At 35.4% G+C, this 18,906-nt stretch overlaps 1 protein-coding gene across 2 annotated transcripts in view; it reads right to left on the reverse strand.

Annotated features, from left to right (window-relative positions):
* The window catches only part of LOC127623993 (sorting nexin-17-like), a 36,313-nt gene that overhangs the window by 5,110 nt on the left and 12,297 nt on the right, over window positions 1-18,906 (reverse strand). For both annotated transcript variants that reach the window (XM_052098560.1, XM_052098559.1), the window contains exons 4-10: window positions 17,545-17,609; window positions 12,605-12,715; window positions 10,912-11,002; window positions 7,233-7,320; window positions 2,548-2,617; window positions 2,170-2,262; window positions 1,743-1,946 (exon numbers count right to left, since the gene is read on the reverse strand). In XM_052098560.1, coding sequence (XP_051954520.1) covers window positions 1,743-1,946; window positions 2,170-2,262; window positions 2,548-2,617; window positions 7,233-7,320; window positions 10,912-11,002; window positions 12,605-12,715; window positions 17,545-17,609 — 722 coding nt within the window. The remainder of the gene's footprint in view (window positions 1-1,742; window positions 1,947-2,169; window positions 2,263-2,547; window positions 2,618-7,232; window positions 7,321-10,911; window positions 11,003-12,604; window positions 12,716-17,544; window positions 17,610-18,906) is intronic.

Genomic DNA, 18,906 nt, shown 5'->3' on the forward strand with positions numbered 1-18,906 from the left:
CAAAATGCAAGTAACTATATTCCACTACATTTACAATTTAAATTGATTATAATCTGAATAAAGTAACATTCAAAAAGTATTTTGATTACAGAAGAGATTAATTTGGCATTGTCATGTTTCATTTTACATTTAGTCTATTCAAATGGAAACATTTATCCATATAAACGATGCAATCCAAGGATATGACGTCATTTAGGGACTTTTCCTAAAACCAGGAAAAGTTAACAAAACATTTAATGAATATGATATACATATGTTTGTGATGCCCTTATATTTCTCTGTTTTAGTTTGTATTTATCTTATTTGTGTTGAAAGACTTGTAGTAATGTTATGAATATCCATAATGTTCAATTAAAAAAAGCTTGATAGAGAGAATTCACACATGATCAGAAAAAGATGTCAATGCACTCTGAGGGGTTTTGTAAATAGTTAACCTTGTGTAAACTGTAAGGTGTACATTTAGCTTTATGCTAAGCTAAAATGCTATTTCTAGCCCTTTAACATGCAGGCATGATTATATTTTTCTATCAAGAAAATCCTTCTAGTAATTTCTGAATTTCTGTATTGTTTTCCTGTAAAAACATTTAAAAACAGAATAAATTCACTTAATTTGTTTAGAAGCAACAAGATATATAGGATATATATATATAGCACAAGATATTTAGGCTTTTTTTTTCAGAGAATGCATTTAAGTGCGTTTTTTTATTACTGTACTAGCAGAAGTTTTTCACTTGATTCTAAATTGTTTATAGTCAAAACAATTTTTAAATAGTAATCCAAAGTATTAAGATTCCATTTGATGTATTCTGTCATTGTAGTGTAATACATTTGAAAAGTAACCAGTACTGGTCATAATTAGCACTCTAAACAAAGACTGATAGCCATTTCCAGCAGCTGCGTGAGCCTAGCCATTAAGAGTCTCTTTTGCTATAGTAAATGGCTTTTTGGTCATCCCAGCATTAACTGAACTTCCCATTTTCAGAGCAAAAATAGAATCAGACCAGACGTGCCTGAAGGTATAGTAATAGAAAGACTTGAGAAGTTATTTTTTTTTTAGCTTTTCTACATCCTTGGCTTTCTGTAAAAAGATACATTTATAATTTTGGATAAAGCCTTTATATGGAGATTTGATATAAAAATACCAGGCTAAAATAAAGGTGTCACATACAGCTTTGATTTTTTTAAATATAGTCTGCGTTTATGGGTTTGAATGATTTATAATAGAGTACCTGACCGTTTAATCACAAATCCCAAACTGTGCACACAATAACACTGTGTCGAAAGGTCGAACTGTCCTGTTCTTTCTTAATAAACATGACCCACTTTTAACTCACAAGGTCAAGCACCTTTCTTAACCATTTACTGACATACTTGAGGGATGGATTTACAGGGAACTACTAAATCAAAAGCTTTTGTAGCATTCATGTCAAATGCCTTTCACATTCTGTAAAAACTAGACAATGACAACAACCAGGTTTTTAAGAACATTGATGATTTCAAATGTTTTCAATCTTTAAATCATGCTATGCTTGGAGAAGAATGTAAATTGCTCATTCATTTGTTTTCTTAAAGGTGAAGTGTGTAATTTCTGTGCCACCATCTGTACCAAACAGAATTGCAATCTGTCTGGACCAGAAGTAACAGCACAAGCTCAACCAATGGCCTGAGTTTGGGACAGGGCTAGTGGCACAGAAATGACACACTTCACCTTTAAGTTATGCTTTGACACAGTCAAAACTTACAGATGAAGTGACCCGCCAGCATCTCATGCGTGTGACTTTAAAGCTGCCCTCCTTCACCTGCTCGCTTGGTAGTTTGACATGAAAGTTGAGTTCATTGTTGCCAGCACCGACTATAACATGACAGCCCTTTTCTGGGAAATCAGTGATGCAAGGATCAAACTTTATGTAGCCATAGTATTTCAGTGTCTGAGCCAATCTAATGAACTGTGAAAAAAAGACAAGAAAAACAGACATGTAAATATTCATAAATAAAACATTTACAATAAAGATGCTTATCTTATAGATATGAATTACAGTGTTTTCAAAGCTTCACCACTATACTGTCAGGTTTGGGGATGGACTTTATCTTCAATAGAACCAGTCAACCTCTTTCAGTTCATAGACACGAGGGAGATCAAATAGCATACGTGGAGGAGCTCAGACGTACCTCCTTCTTTGAGCCCTTCTCCTGCAGGGAATTGAGCTGTCTGTGCTGCTCTTTGTTCACCAGGACCCATCCCAGATCTATGTCAGACACCGTCTGAGTAGTGTGGGGGGAAAAACTCACCCTGTTACTTGACTTAAGAATAAATGCTGTGTTTTTAATTAAAGAAAATTGTAATTTTATAAACGATAACCCCAGAGTGGGAAAAGCCCCTTTAAAGTGTCATGTCAATGGGACACCGAAACACAGATACATACATAACTATATTGAAAATGGGGAAAGAAATACCAAGACATTTTTTAATAAGATAATTAACAAATTGTATAATCAAGTCAAACAAATACAGTACAGAGGCAGAATATATATATTTTGAAATGTTACCTGAACATATAACAAGTTTAGTCCCACACAATCATCCATGACATCACTGTCATATGCTGTATCCCAGTAGCTGAAAATAGAGTGAGACCATGATAAGTTATCTGAAGGACATCCAATAATTTTACTTTGTGATTACATCGTTTTTCTTATGTATAATCAGTTAGAAAAACCATGTGCACTGCTTTTTTTACTGCATAATTACAATTTATTTAAAATATATATATATGATAAAGTCTCTAGGAGACAGCTGGACAATAGTCTAGCTAACACTTTCTTCCATTAAGTTGGAGAAAAGAAAGGTGCTTTCCTCTAATGAAGCATCTGCCTAAGAGCTCTATTGCAACGTAAGCTTATCAGTTACTGAACAAAGGCTGTCGCAAGTGTATTTTTCTCCATTTGCCATCTGAGGCAATGAGCAATCTGGCAAAGAAGCAGTCTTCAGCTTAATGACCAGACTAACAGTTCATATGTCAAAAACTATTCTAATCATGCCGTGGGCAGAGTGAGGTCTGGTCAATAAGTTTTTGCTGAGTTTTTAAATGCAGAGAGCTAAAATCTTGCAAATAACAAAAGATACTGATCAACTCTGTTAAATCTAATTTAAAATCTTTTTGAGTTTCTGTGAAAGTTGAAGATGGTGATTCTTTGAAATCTTTAAACAAGTACACTCTACATGCAGTAATCAGGTACAAATATTAAAATTACATTTGATGCACAAGTGAGAACGAGGCCAATGTTTAAATCAAACAGCGTTACTGTATATTAGGCAACATTTGGATAAAATCAACAAACTCTTTGCATAGTGTTAAAGGGATAGTACACCCAAAAAACAAAACAAAAATAAATTAAAAAAACACACACACAAATAAAGGCAGCATTAAAGAGGTCCATACGACATGATACGATAGGTGCGAGTGAGAAAAATATTCATATTCAAGTCCTTTTTTTACTACAAATTCTCCTTTCTGCCCAGTAGGTGGTGATATGCACAAAGAATGCTCACTGCTAAAAACAAAAGATGAAGAATGTGAAAGTAAAAGCAGAGAATAATTGTAAAAAGTTACTTAATTATTGATCTGGTTTTCACCCACATCTATTATATCACTTCAGAATATATAGATTGAACCACTGGACTTTTATGCTGCCTTTATGTGCTTTTGGAGTTTCAAAATGTTGGCACCCATTCACTTGCATTGTATGGGCCCACAGAGCTGAGATTTACTTCTAAAAATCTTTGTTTGTGTTCAGCAGAAGAAAGAAAGTCATGCACATCTTGGATGCCATGAGGGTGAGAAAATGATGAGAGATTTTTTTTGTAGAACTATTCCTTTAACTGTTAGATCTGAAGTTAGACAATTACAGTACAAAGAATAAAAAACATTTAAAGCAAAGTCACAGCACAAAAATTTAAATAAAACCAGACGGGAAACAATATGCACTGTAATAGAACACAAATAAACATCTTATTTCAATAAACATAATCTAATTATCTAAGCACACAACTAAATCACTACATTTCTGTAAATGTCAGTGGTTCTTACCCATGTAAAAATTGCCAATACAATGCCAGGGTGTTGCTAAGGTGTTATGAGTGGGTTTTTAGTTGCTTTTTTTTATGTCACAAAGTGCGTTTTTGTAATTTATCTGCTGTTAAAAGGTTTATACATATTTCTGCCCTTTTCATTGCCCTTTTTGCAGCCAATTAGAGCAGGCAGATCTATGTCCCATTCCTATTTGCAGTCAATCAGAGCAGCCAGATCAATATCCCAATCCTGATCTAGTCAACAGGTGGGATTTGGATGAAGGTTGTTTGTACTCTTCAGTAAAGTAGGTCAAGAGGCCTGTGGATCTCTTGAGGGGACTGATGGGGAAAACTATATGCCAGCAGTGCACCAATGGAAGAGGTGTGAGGCACTATGGAGAAGAGGTGTGAAGAAATTATTCAGCAAATTCTCCAAGCTGCTAAACCATGATAATGCACTAAAAAGGGGAACATTTGGTTCTCACAGCACCTTCACACCTCTGTTTTCTGCTCATTTAATCTGGATTCCACAGCATAATTTCTATGCCCAAAATAGTGAATAGTCACCCTTAAATCTCTCAAATTATTCCATTACATAAACTGTGCACTCCAAAGGGCTTCTGATGAATACACTTCTGTTAATAAACCACTAAACAGACTGGAACATTAACATTTGCATGCTGCATGGCTTTTAACCACTTCAGAGATTCCATGAAGAACAACAATTCACAGACAGTTTGAGAGTTTGTAAAATGAATGTCAGTCCAAAAAGTCCTACAAGGGAAGAACTAAAGTTTTACACTGCAAAAACATTAGAATTACTGTGGGCTACTGCTGCACAGAACCACATGAGAAGACTGCTGTGGTAGCGGTCATACCCACCTCTGCAACAGGAAGGGATATGTGCTTCTCTAGTCAGTTAAACAGAGCATAGATGGAGCCCTTTGGGGTACCTCTTCCTTGAGCAAATATTCATATGCTAAATAGCCCTTTGTTAAAATATCTCACCATTAAAATTACACTTTGGCAAGCCCTCATGAATTTGAGGAATATTTTATTTTCTTGTTTAATAGAAGATTTACATTGTATTATGTAGGTTGTTTTTGTTATAGCATTAGTAGTAGAAAGTTGAGAAAATCGAATCACAAATTGAAGAGAAAAGAACAATTCTTAAAGTTATTTCTTATCAGTAGGGGGCTGCATTGACAGCTAAGCAGAATATCTTGACTTTCTCCCTGAGCAACATAAATAAACAATATTGCTATATTCTTCTATTAAATATAATTATATATTCTTTTATTGAATATAATGTTATTCATTGGAGACTGCACATTATGTACACTACTGCATGTATTTAGGCATTTGGTACATTCACTTCGATTAACTCCACATTGGAACCGTTAATTAAATTGCACATTTATATTGTCATAACGTATGAAGTTTGTGCACATTTTGTAAATCTGTATTATTTGTGTAATATGTGTAATCTGTGCGTATTTGTATCTTGTGTATAATGTGTATACTGTGTCAATTTGTAAATTTAAGTTTATTCCATACATAGTGTACATTACATCTTACTGTATTTATATGACTGCAGTGTGTGGAACCATGAAGTTTAGCCCTGTACACAATATGCAGTGACTTCACTGCATGATGTTGCTAGACTCTGTACTACAAAATTGCTCCAGCGTGTTCCTACTGCCGTCGCTCTAATGTTATTGGTGGATTGCATGTCTGGCCATATCTTTAAAAATTGTGATCACAGTTAAGATATATTGCTGATAAAACCAAGATATAATTCTAATTTGACAAGGAATTTGTTTTCTTGTCACTAAAAAAAATAATTACATTCTGTAATTTGTTACTGTGGCGTGTCCTTACATAAACTACAGCAATTCTTAATGCATTTAATCATTAACCAGATTAGCGATCTATCAGGTGTACAAGATCTATGAATCAAACTCACTCAGACCGCCAATCATTTCTAAAACATCATTTTAATTGGACAAATAATCAGTTATATTGTCCCTAAAAACGTACATTCTGCAGGGTAGTGTTTTAATGTGATCATTAACAAGATGAACAAACTAGATGATGGGGCTTTTTTCATCATTACACTGATGTGCAGTACACTTTGTAAAATTTTTTATATTTTAAAATATTTTCATGAATAATTCTTATTTATCAATAAACTTCATATAAAATGCAATAAACACACAACTAAATCAACATTTGTTGACCACCCTTTTCCTTTAAAACCACACCAACTCTCGTAGGTACTCTTGCACAGTTTTTCAACGTTGTTGGCATATAAATTGCTCAAAGAAACTTGCCACAGTTCTGTGTATTTAAACTGTCTCAATTGACCCTGACTGATTCAATGATGTTGAGATCCAATCTCTGTTGGGGCCATACCATCTGTTGCAGTACAACTTGTACTACCTCTATTCTATTTGCAAATGGAATGTTTCATTTTGATTTGGAAATCAAAAATTGACATTTCATATTGACAAATTAAAGCAGATCTAAAATAACCATCTTAAAAAAGGAATATTGAAGGTTCAATACAAGTTAAGCTCAATCGACAGCATTTGTGGCATAATGCTGATTACCACAAAAATGTAATTTGACTCGTACCTCTTTAAAAAAAGCACTAACAATAGAAGTGAATGTGGCCAATTTTTGGAGGGTTTCAAGGCATAAGCGTGAAGATTATTATTTTATAAAAGCAATTCTTCTGTTAAAACTCATGTATTATTTGAGCTGTAAAGTTGTTTAACTTGTATTTTTAAGTGATTTTAGTGTTTTTGGGTTTGTTGACATCTTCATGTCACATTTATAACATTACATAGAAAAGGTTAGTAAGTGATATTAACACACTAATATCATGTAATATCATACAGTATGGCCCCATTTAAGAAAGGGAGGGAAGATTTTTTTGTGATAATTAATATTATGCCACAAATGCTGTCGATTGAGCTTAACTTGTATTGAACTGGGATTATTCCTTTAAAACAAATGCTTTATGAAACATCTAATCTGTCTAAGACTTTTCGCACAGTACTGTTTATGGTGTAGTGACAATAAGGAAAATTGGACAAATTACTTCTAAAATGTTCCATTATATCTCAAGCCATTCAGATGCATCAACTGAGTTTAGTACCTTTTGCGGAGGACGATGTGGAAATCAGGACTGTGCAGGCTGGTGACGGACACGTAGGGCAGCTCAAATTCTTGCAGTTTTCTCACGTCTGTGGCACCACAGGAGGTTGGAGAGGTTTTGGCAATGCAATGAGAGACCAGATGAAATGTATAAGTGCTTCAGACTCAAGGACATTTGGACAGTAATAACAATGACAACAAACAAAGTGGAAGGGGGGGAGAAGAATCCATCTGGCTAAAGCCATAGAGGGCAAAAAAACATGTTTATCACTTTGTGCAAGAGAGAGAGGGAAGGACAGAGGGAGGGAACGAATAAATGCTGCAGCTGTTAGAAAAGACATTTTCTCTAGTGTTGGGAAATAAGGGAGAAATGGTAGCCAGGGATTGAGAAATGATAAGGGCACTTGGCTTTTAATAAACATTAAAAACATGAGTGTGAAGAGTAGAAAGAGACAACAGTTTGATCTATAGCAGAGTGCATGCCTTCGTAACTTTTCATTATACTCTTTGGCTTACCCTTTCAGTGGTCTGACATTAGACAGCATGTTAAAACAAGAATGGTATTATGTAATGGGAGTTTCTTATTAAATACATATATGCTACATCATGTTTCTAGTTGGTTTGTGTGGTTGTTGCAAAAAATAGTCACTCTAAAGATATCTTTCGATTAGTCTTGGTACACCATTAAAAAATAAAAAAATACTGGTCCGAATGATTTTCATGACTTGCGTTTCAGCAAACATTTAGTAAAAGTGGATTTCTTTTTTTTTTTTTAATTTGCAGATGAGGATGGAACACTACTATATAACTCGGTGTGTTCTGCACTACTTTTCAACACAAACACTTCTGAATCTACAATGCAAAACATGCAGAAGTACCAGTGTAGGCTGATTCTTGAACAAATTACAAATTATTATAAGGAGATCGCACACCGGACGAGAAGCGCCATGCCACGTCGCAGATAGGACACTACACATGTATCACAGGGCACATCAATGCGGTTCAGGTGGTAGACATACATCGAAATTCATGGCACGACGCAAGTATGTGTTGCACTTTCAACATTGCCGCACAAGGTCATTACATTACAGACATTAGTGTAAACTGTCTGCTTTGATGGTGAGTTTTCTCTTTCAAGTCAACCACAGTCATGGTGAAGCAACCATTTAAGAAAATGTTGCTGAACAAGTTAAAAACATCCAGTTTAATGGCAAATATGTTTTAAGATAGCTCTATCGCCTCCTTTGGTATTGCTGTTTGTTACTGCTACAGAAACGTTAAGCACAAGAACACACGCCAAGTATGTTCAACCAGACCAATCGTCTGCGTCCTTGCATAAAGTGTGTTTCTGGTCTTATGAGACTCTTGGTTCTTTTCTGTGATAAATTTTTTTTATATGAATTTTGTAATGTTTAGTATTTTTATTTAACAGATGCTGTAGTTAAAACCAATTTCTGCACTAATTATCGCCTCTAATTATTCTGCCGAAATGTAAAAGTTTGTGTGAACACCTTTTGCAAGGATTGCATTCAATTAATTTCTGTAGGCCTATGTTTTATCTGTTTTGTTGAAATCTGAAATGAGCTCTTTATGAGGCAACAGACAGCAAAGGGCAGTAAATACAACTCACATCTAAAAAATAATAATAATAAAAAAAACATTTCTTATTTACAACCATTTCTACCTAAAAAGTACTAAACTAAACCCTAATCAGAACCAGAATCATTAAAATCCTTACAATTCCCATCCCAACTATTGATTACAGACCAATTAAACTTGTGCCTGCATTAGTTCTATTGCCTGTTCTGTGCAAGAATACTGCATCTTGAAAATGACATACTCAATAAAAATGAAAAACTGAAGAAAATGTGTCTATTTGTAGTTTCCTCAGTGGCAGAAAATTGGGTTCTGTTTGCAGCCCATTGTATTTCATACTTTTTTCCCCAAATCCATATTATTGCCAAGAATGAACAGGGTGCTGGATCGGCTTGGGGGAGGATTCTTATGGGGACTGGTTTCCATCATTTCTGGCAATTTGGTCTCTGCTTACAGGTGTGGATTTGGCAACTTTATCTGAGAGGGAGGCACACAGCATGCCAATCCACAGAGCAAGCAATGATTTTGTTCTCAACAGGAAGAGGAGTGCCTCCAAAAAAGGCTAACTATAGTGTTATAAAAGTTGTTAAACAATGACAGTCCATAACAAAGGATGCATGGAAAGTTCCATAAACAAAGGCACTTCATTACATCCAGACTTCCAGAGAAGGATAAAGGTTGCCAGACATCTGCATGAAATCAGACAGAGATGCCAACTCTATGAATTCTAAAGAAAAATAGCAATCCCACTTCCAAAAACTCTTCTAGAGATTCATTCTTTGAAAGATTTACAGTTCCAAAAGACAAAGGCTGCAGAATTGGAAACTAAATAATTGAAGAAAATGGCCTACTCTTTTACAATTTCATTTGCACTGAACTAATGATGCGTTTTGCTAAAAAAATGAAAGAATCAGGGCTTAAAACTCATCTATTTTGTCCCTGGGTGGTATTCATAGAAAAATGATGTACGAACTCTGTACTGGTCATTCAAGGAACTGCCAGAAGCCAGAACATTATTAAATATGATCTCAGCTGAGCTAGAGCAAACAACTCCTCAGAATGATTTTGGACAGAGTGAGTAATATACAGTGCATTCATAAAGTATTCAGACCCCTTCCTTTTTTTCACATTTTGTTATGTTGCACCATTATGCTAAATGCTTTAAAAGCTACATTCTCACATCAATCTACACTCCATACCCCATAATGACAAAGCAAAAAACAGATTTTTAATTACTTTGCAAAAGTATTAAATAGAAAAAACTAATATTGCATTGACATAAGTATTCAGACCCTCAGTACTTCGTTGAATCACCTTTGGCAGCGATTAGAGCCTCAAGTCTTTTTGGGTTTGATGTGGCAAGCTTTGCGCACGCACTATTTAAATTTTTTTAAAGCATTCTCATTTCTGATCGACCTTGGAAAACCTTTTTTTAATGACCCATTTTCTAGTTTTTTTTTCAAGAAAATGTAAGTCGTACTTGCCTGTGCAAAACTCACAACAAAGATGCTAGGGTGTTGTGGGTGGTTGCAAACTCAAAGTAAAAAGAGCCCACCTCCAAGTTTCTATTATATTCTGGTCCCTATATCTAGTCCCCTACAATTCAAGTCTAATTATTTGTTTGACTTTATCATCCACGAAGCGAAAATTGTTTGTGAAAAAAATAATACAAACCTTTCCCTTGGCATGTCGTACAATAAGATGTGTTGAGGTTTAATACTTATGATTAGGGGGTTGTTCAAATCCTTAACCCTAAGTATGAGTAATAGTAGCAGTGACGCTTGCCTGAGCAAACACCACTCATTAAATGAGACCTACAGCAGTGCTGTGTAGCATGTCAACAACAGCTTCACTGAAGCATCGTCTACTTGACCTCAGTTTACTTTTGAGAAGAGTGGGCGGCCTTGTCAACAGAACACAGACCTCTCTTTTGAGTTGCCCAAGACTGCATTTAGCTTCAGTCGCTGAGGAAATATGTTGACTTTCAGATACCGTTTACTAACAGCAAGCCCTTTTCCAGCAGAAGCCAACTGGACACATCTTATGATGACTTAGTCAAATGATGGTTAAAATGTTATACTCACATGTGCAGCCCCCATCCCCCCTCTCTTGAACCAGAAAGAGGCTGAAGTATCCCACCAGCTCTTCAGGGAGGTCAAGCTTTGAGGCCACAGCCTGCAGAGGACATTATGTCATCATCAATCTCTGCACTTATTATTTACCCAAACTAAAATTACAGTAAACCATTGAAGTTCCTTCCTATGTTGCCATGCTTTTATTGGACTGTTATTAGTCTGAAAGTACAAAGCACCTCATTCCTCGCTTATAAAAAAAGTTCATTCGACCAAACTATAATCCATTTTAGCAACATTTACTCCTGTTCACTGAAGCAGTGTTAAGTGTGAAATATATTTTAAAGCGATTAATGGAAAGGAGGCAGCAAGAACCGGCTTGAAAATATAAATAATAGTTTAACGAAAAACTTAAACCAAAAGACACAAACACACACATAGGACAGACAGCTGCCCGTAAACATTCTCTCTCTGTCGCACCACCATCCGAAGTCGGCCTTTATCCCTCTCAGAGGCTTGATTAACCTGATAAGGGTCCGGGCAGGCTGGGGAGCCCCCAGCATGACGTACAATACATTAAGCATTAAGAGAATTAAGAGTTTACCGTGTTTGAGAGCACTTGTGTATCTTTATTTCAGGTATTAGAATGAGATATTAATTTACACAATTATTACAGTTAGAAGTTTCCAAGCAAAATAACACTGTTTAAAATGACATTAAGGTATTAACCTGACTGTGATACTGGGCCTTTTCAGAGAAGAGTTTGCACCTTTTATAGACCCATCCTAGACTCAGACCAGGGACCCCCCAATATAAATTTTTTTTTTGTTCTCTCAAACACTTTATAATAACTTTCTATTATCACTAAATACTATAATTCTTTTCAGATAATTAGTTGAAATTCCTATAAATAGTTGGAAATTCAAAAATTCAAGATGTCCCTGCTGTGCCTTCGCCACTTATTGAAAACCATTCATTTAAGAGCTTTGAGAACATCAAGACAATAAAAGTCAAAGCAATAGAGTGCAACAATCTGGTTACGGAAGTAAAAATCCCTTTCTTTTTTTCTTGATTTTTAACAATTGTTTTTAACCTTTAAAAACAGACCCAAGAGGTTGATTAATCGATAGTTTATGCTGCTGTTGAATCCATCAGTCCATTTTATTTTAACTTTAATTCTACCAAAAAAGCACACCAAACAAGCCCAGTAGCGATCGCCCACTCCAAAGACGTACTGTAAATGACGCAATCAAGTCTGTCTCCTCTACACTCTCAAACTACTTTTACATTTGTATGTATCTGAAAAATGTTAAACATTTTCTTTCTATAGTTACAATGTACAAATTTATATCAGTTACTTTATATTCTATTTATTTTATTGTTATTCTGTTGTTTTTAAATCAATTATGTCATTTGCAATGGGATTTTGGTTTATTCCAAATTGGTACACAGTTTTGTACCTTTGTATTTTTGTCCGATTTTCCAATACCTTTTTGCTTCAAATCAAAGTTTGTAATGCTGTGATTTATGGAGCCGGTTGGTTTAGTTCATGGCTTAGAACTGTTTTAAAAAAAGGTTTAACGAAATCCCAATGAAAAAAACAAATGGCAAAAATACTTCCAGAACCAAATGGCTGAAAAATGGATGGAGACTGTTGCACTCTATTGTGTGCTTTGAAAAGAGTCACACAAAACAATATGCTCACCTCAAGAACATCTTCCGTCTGGTCAGAGGAGAGGATGTTGACTTTGACCTTCTGGCCATTGGACAAGTAGATGTCAAGCTGCACCTCCTCAGTGGGGATCTGCTGGGTCTCCTGTGCGAAAAACGAAATGAAACAATGCTGTTCAGCACTTCAACTAAAGGGATTTGGAAAATAACTTTATGGTGAACTCAAATTAATTCTGATGATCATTCAGCACCAGTAACATCGATCACACCATTTAATGCAGGTCAAGAATACAAGCATTGTGGTTTAGAGCATAGGTTTCACTTCCTTTAAATTCTACCTAAAATGTCATGGGGTTTAATAATTTAGGTTCACTAAATGCTTTGAGAAGTGTAAACTTACATTTGACGTCAGAAGTTTACACACACTTAGGTTGAAGTCATTAAAACTCATTTTTAATGTTTTAATATTAGCAAACTATAGTTTTGGCAAGTCGTTTAGAACATCTACTTTGTGTATGACAAGTAATTTTTCCAACAATTGTTTACAGACAGACAGTTTCAGTTTTAATTGACTATATCACAATTCCAGTTGTCAGAAGTTTACATACACTAAGTTAACTGTGCCTTCATGCAGCTTGAAAAATTCCAGAAAATGATGTCAAGCCTTTAGACAAATAGCTTCTGCTAGGAGGTTTACTCAACTGGAGGTGTACCCGTGGATGTATTTTAGGGCCTACCTTCAAATTCAGTGCCTCTATGCTTGACATTGGGAAAATCAAAAGAAATCAAAGACCTCAGAAATTTTTTTATGGTTAATGTATTTATTCATTTTTAGCGCCATGTCAGCAACAAGGCTATGGTGTTTTGCTGCAGGAGGGACTGGTGCACTTCACAAAATAGATTGCATCATGAGGAAGGAAAATTATGTGGATATATTGAAGCAACATCTCAAGAGTCAAGACATCAGCTATGAAGTTAAAGCTTGTCACAAATAGGTCTTCCAAATGGACAATGACCACAAGCATATTGTTGGATTATACATTTTAAAATTATATGACTTGAATCTAGAGTTTTCAAACTTTTCAATCCTGGAATTCTTCACCGTCATAAATCAAACAGCCCAGGTGTCCAGATTGGTCAGAAAGGCACCTCTGCAACCTGAGTTAAACCAGAATTCTCTTTTGTAAGGTTACAAGGACCATCAGATTTGCACAACTCTAAGACATTTCATCTTAATCTAGCATTGCTAGATAATGCTGAAAATCACTTTGAACTGTGGTAAAGTTCGTACCTGACAAATTAATGATTATAGACTGATGGAACTCTTTAAAATGTGTGTAGCAATGCGCAATCACATATAATTGATAAACAGAATCTTTAAACCTGTATGATTTAGCTCATTCTACTAAGAATTGTAACTATAAGGTTTAACTTGATAAAATGCAATGTGTAAAACCAATATGATTTTGTAGCCAGAGATTTTCATGTTTTATTACCTACACGTATAACATCCATAAAAACATGTCATGTTTAACTGATGATTAAATATGCACTATTTTTGAACGGGAAATTCTTAAGAATTTCTTAAGTCTGAAACAAAGGACCATAACTCAACTGTCAGAAAAGACAGCCCAGTTGACCATGTGATGCTGAAAAGTCACTTCTGATTGGCGCAGGACACCTTTGAAGGATGCGATCAATCTCAGTTCAAATAGTTCCAAACAGGAAGAAGTCCCTCTCTTCCTCTTGCCCTTCGTCCTCTTGCTCCTAGTCTTCATCTCCTCACTCTTCTTCGGCCTGCACGTGCTTCGTCTGGTCGCTCCGCTGGTGGCCATGTCCTCCCATGTGAGATCCAAGGGAACTCGGGACTCGACTCGAGAAGGAGTGAGAAGGCCTCACTTCACAGCTAAAATCATCAGTCATACAGACAATAAATTCGATCACACAGAGATCAAAACATCGACGGAACGAACTTTCGACCAAGAACCGAACCTTTCAAAGAACGCAAGGAAACACCACAAAGACAAGCAATTACATCTCCAATATTGTGCTCAAAGTGCTGGTGTATTAATCAAATAATTTGGGTAATCCGATAGCAAATAGATGTAGATTCCGAGAAGGATAAATGGTTCTTAAGGTATTGTCAACAGACTCCGTAGAGTTAATCTTCACTGTACTGATCATTTATTTCACATGCTGTCACTTTTCACCAACCTGTCTCATGTATATATGTGCTAGATTAGATTTATGTTTAGAATAGTAATAAAGTTTGTCTGTGTTCAAAGACGATTTGACTGTGGTATATTTTGATATTCGCTTCAAATCTGTATCTAAATACGTGTGATATTATTTTCAATAAGCCATGAGAATAATATCACTCCAATAAGTGAATTAATCATAATTCACTTATTAAAGCTAATTCCTTACAGTAGAAATTGTGAGCTGATACAACTAGACATTGTATTATGTTTTCAATGGTGGAGAATCTATTAAGACAAATAATCTAGTTATTTGTCATTTATCTAATTTATTATGGTTGTCGAACGCGACTAATTCCATTATACATTTCCTTACCTAATAAGGACAGTTTAATTTAGTTCATAGCTCACATATTTCAAGACCCTAAATTCCCTTCTAAATGTAGCAATGCGTGTAAATTACCCTACATATAATGATGGTAAAATGCATGCAAAATACCCATTTTAACTGACCCTGTCCACATCTCAAAATTATATATGTAATACCCTACAATATCTACAAAGTTGTGAAAAGCTTGTGGAAGGCTACCCAAAAATGTTTGACTCAAGGTAAACAATTTAAAGGCAATGCTACCAAATACTAACAAAGTGTATGTAAAATTCTGACACTGATAATGTGATGAAAGAAATATAAGCTGAAATAAATCATTCTTTCTACTATTATCCTGACATTTCACATTCTTAAAACAAAGTAGTGATCCTAACTGACCTAAGACAGGGAATGTGTCAGGAAAGGTCAGGAATTGTGAAAAACTGAGTTTAAATGTATTTGGCTAAGGTGTATGTAAACTTCTGACTTTAACTATAGTTACTTTGCATAGAATACTTTGCAACAAGACCACAGGTTCTATTACCAGGGAACACATGTACTGATAAAATGCATAATCAGCAGCATATCTTAAATACATTTGAAGGTCCTACACAATAGAGAAAGCTCAGACAGGGCATTTGACAGATTCGTTTTGAGGGAGTGCATGGAAATTTAAAGGAATGACTGTTTTCACATTTGCAGAAGTAAATAACCTATAGCTAGCTGTGTAAACTTATAGGGGTCAATGGGAGACCACAGCAAATATACATTCTGTATTCCCATTTGCTCAAAAAGCCAAAAAATAGCTCCACTTTTACATTTCAAAGATGGTCCAAAAGGGGGAAAAAAAAATAGAAAGCGGTGGATTGCAGCAGCTAGAAGATAAAAAGATGTCAAATTTACTGTCAATACCTCAGCAACTGTATATGAAACCCCAAAATCAGCAATGATGTCTGATTCCATTTTTATTGGTGATATTACAAAAAGAATAAATGTCAAAAAATTTTCTGCCATCAATAGCATACGCTCTAGCGTGTAGGTCCCTTAATTTGCTTTGTATTTTTGTGTCTGACAAATGCATAAATGTGAAACACTACAGTGCTGACTAAAGCAGACCATTATTTATAGATGAAAAAAGTATCACTGTACTTTCCTTCACTTTCTGCAAATTCATCTTTTTTGCCCTTTCCTGCATGTTTCATCTGCCACTGAGGCACGGGGTCTCAGAGCAGCAGCTGATCTTTACAAAGATTAGAAAATAAAAAAGGCCAAATCTAATCTATTATTATATTCCTGCAGACTGCATTATAATGGGGAATCTTCCGATTTTGTGGAATCTGTTAAAAACAGAATATTTTTGCAATTCTGCTTGGTGACTCGAGTCGCTATAACTCACTTTAGCATTTTAAGCTGGCTCTACACTAGCTGAGTTTTTGAATGATTTTCATGTGTTCACTTCATTATCATTCACTGGCCAGGCAGAAGGAGACAGAGCTCCCATTAGAACCTCTCAGCAGGAGGTGTTAATCACTTGACTGTCTGGACTCCCAGCTGAGTTAATGCCTTGAAACACTGAAAATACACATCCGGCTTGCTTGAAAATATCACTGGCTGTGGATGGGGCGGAAACACACCACCAAGGCAATGACCATTGAGTGCAGTTCATGTACAAAGTGTTTTTATGCCAGAGGACAGAAGCAAATTTTTAGAAAAAGCATGCCGTCTGGCAAGCACTCGTGGACGATGCATTTGGAGGAGAAGTTTATTGCTCTTTGGAGTCAGCACGTATGTTTGTATGACATATCTCATATCTCATATCATGAGACCATTAAAAGAAAAAGTGTAAATATACAATAACGATGAGTAGCCAGGTTGTAATAAATATTTATACTACCGCTGAATTGATAAGGCACGGAACAAAGTCAAAGGCATTCTTTAAGTGTGATACCTTCCCTCTGTTTTTAAATCGGTAAATGTGACAGGCTCACTGACTAGGAGGGCAAGATTAGTGAAAATTGTTACACCGCGCCCCCCCCCACCCACCCAAGCTGTTATGGCAGGCAACTGTATTATTTCAGTTTTTAGCTGTCCTAGATAAAGTTAAAGCATAAATAAACGTTTTAAATATTACTTATCAAGTTAAAAGGGCAAATGGGGAAAGAACCTTATGGGAAAGAAATGTTTGAACATGGAAATTAAAACATAATAATTTAGTTGTAAAGGCATGCTTTCAAAAGCATATGAATAATCATGCAATGTCATGATAATTATCAAAATTAATAATTTCTTCATTATACCTGTATGTTTACTGAATCTTGCAAACAGTATTGGTGCTAACAATACACTTCACTTAGTGGCAGTTTTTAAATTAATATTTATAAGTAAATAGAATATAGAAATTTCCACCTGTTGAGCTTTTCTCAAAAAGCTGTTGAACATCTCACTGGATCCTAGAATGGGGTCTTGACGAACTAAGGAGAGACAAAAAAGGGGGTAAAGTTGGTGAAAATTGAAGGTGACAAGAAAATGCTGAACAGTGTTTAGAAGCTACTTTGAAAATTTGAAACCTTGCCAGGCTACAAGCACAATCAACTCAAATACAATCTAAAAAGTACAAATGTAACACTACAGTAACTTTAACAGATGCTATATAGGTAACATTGTTCACTATTTTACTATAATATTACAAACACAGTAGCATTCTGATTTCTGACAGAGTGGTATTTATTTGGCACAAACACAATGAGGGTGACAGCCCGACAGCATCAAACTGAAAATTTTATTTGCACTAATAATTACAAAAAATGTAACAAACAAAAATAAACATTTAACTACACATTTATTTCAATATCAAAATGTGCACATAAAATGCAGTGGAGCGACTTCTGTGAAGACATTTGAGCGAACATTGACCTGATCTTTTTTTTGTGTTTACCTGTTGCTACTTGAGAATGCTGAAATTAGGAGAGTGCATGCAATACATTTGTTTGCTTGATCCTTTGCTCACTCGATGCACTCATTTATATCTATACACTGAACTCACCCTATACAATGTGACAGAAAAACTGCAGAGTTTCAAAATAATATTCCTTGTTATTATTGCTACTTGTAATTAGCTACTCCCCAGCACTGCTGCTGAATGTGGCATTGTTATATCAAATTATAAGGTTCTTTAAAAGGTTCAAGCCTCAAGCATCATGGATTTCCTTTTCGAATGTTTGTAGAATGATTATCAGGATGTGCTTGTGTGCCTTGAGGGAACATTTTTCAAACAACTTCCTCATTCCGGTTAGAGCCTAAATTAGAGCCTAAATTATGGCCTTAAGATTTCTGAATTACTTGCAAAAAATGACTGTACGATATTACATTAACAAGAGTTCTGTCTCGTTTGAACTATAAAGAAACTTCTATGTTATTATGCAACATCAAAATCATGTTAAATCAAACTAATCTGGTATACAATGCAGTCTTTCTCTTTAAAAATAACACCATGGCTCCCTGACTCAAAATAACCTTAGTTAAAAAATAAAAAAAAAATGTTGGAGGCAAACTAAATAAACTTTCACTTTCAACATGGCACACTGGCAAACAACCACATGCATGACATGAGACATTAGCACAAACTAATGAAATAGTCGCTCTGAACAGCATGTGTTTGTGACTGTTAATTTTCCATAACTGCGTAACTCAATGATGTAACAGAGTTGAGGCCAGGCCAAGAACAGCTCCCAGACTGTGAGCAAATAAGCTCAACAAGGCTCAGCTTGT

Source organism: Xyrauchen texanus, chromosome 30, assembly GCF_025860055.1.
Source record: "Xyrauchen texanus isolate HMW12.3.18 chromosome 30, RBS_HiC_50CHRs, whole genome shotgun sequence".
Classification (NCBI taxonomy): Eukaryota; Metazoa; Chordata; class Actinopteri; order Cypriniformes; family Catostomidae; genus Xyrauchen; species Xyrauchen texanus.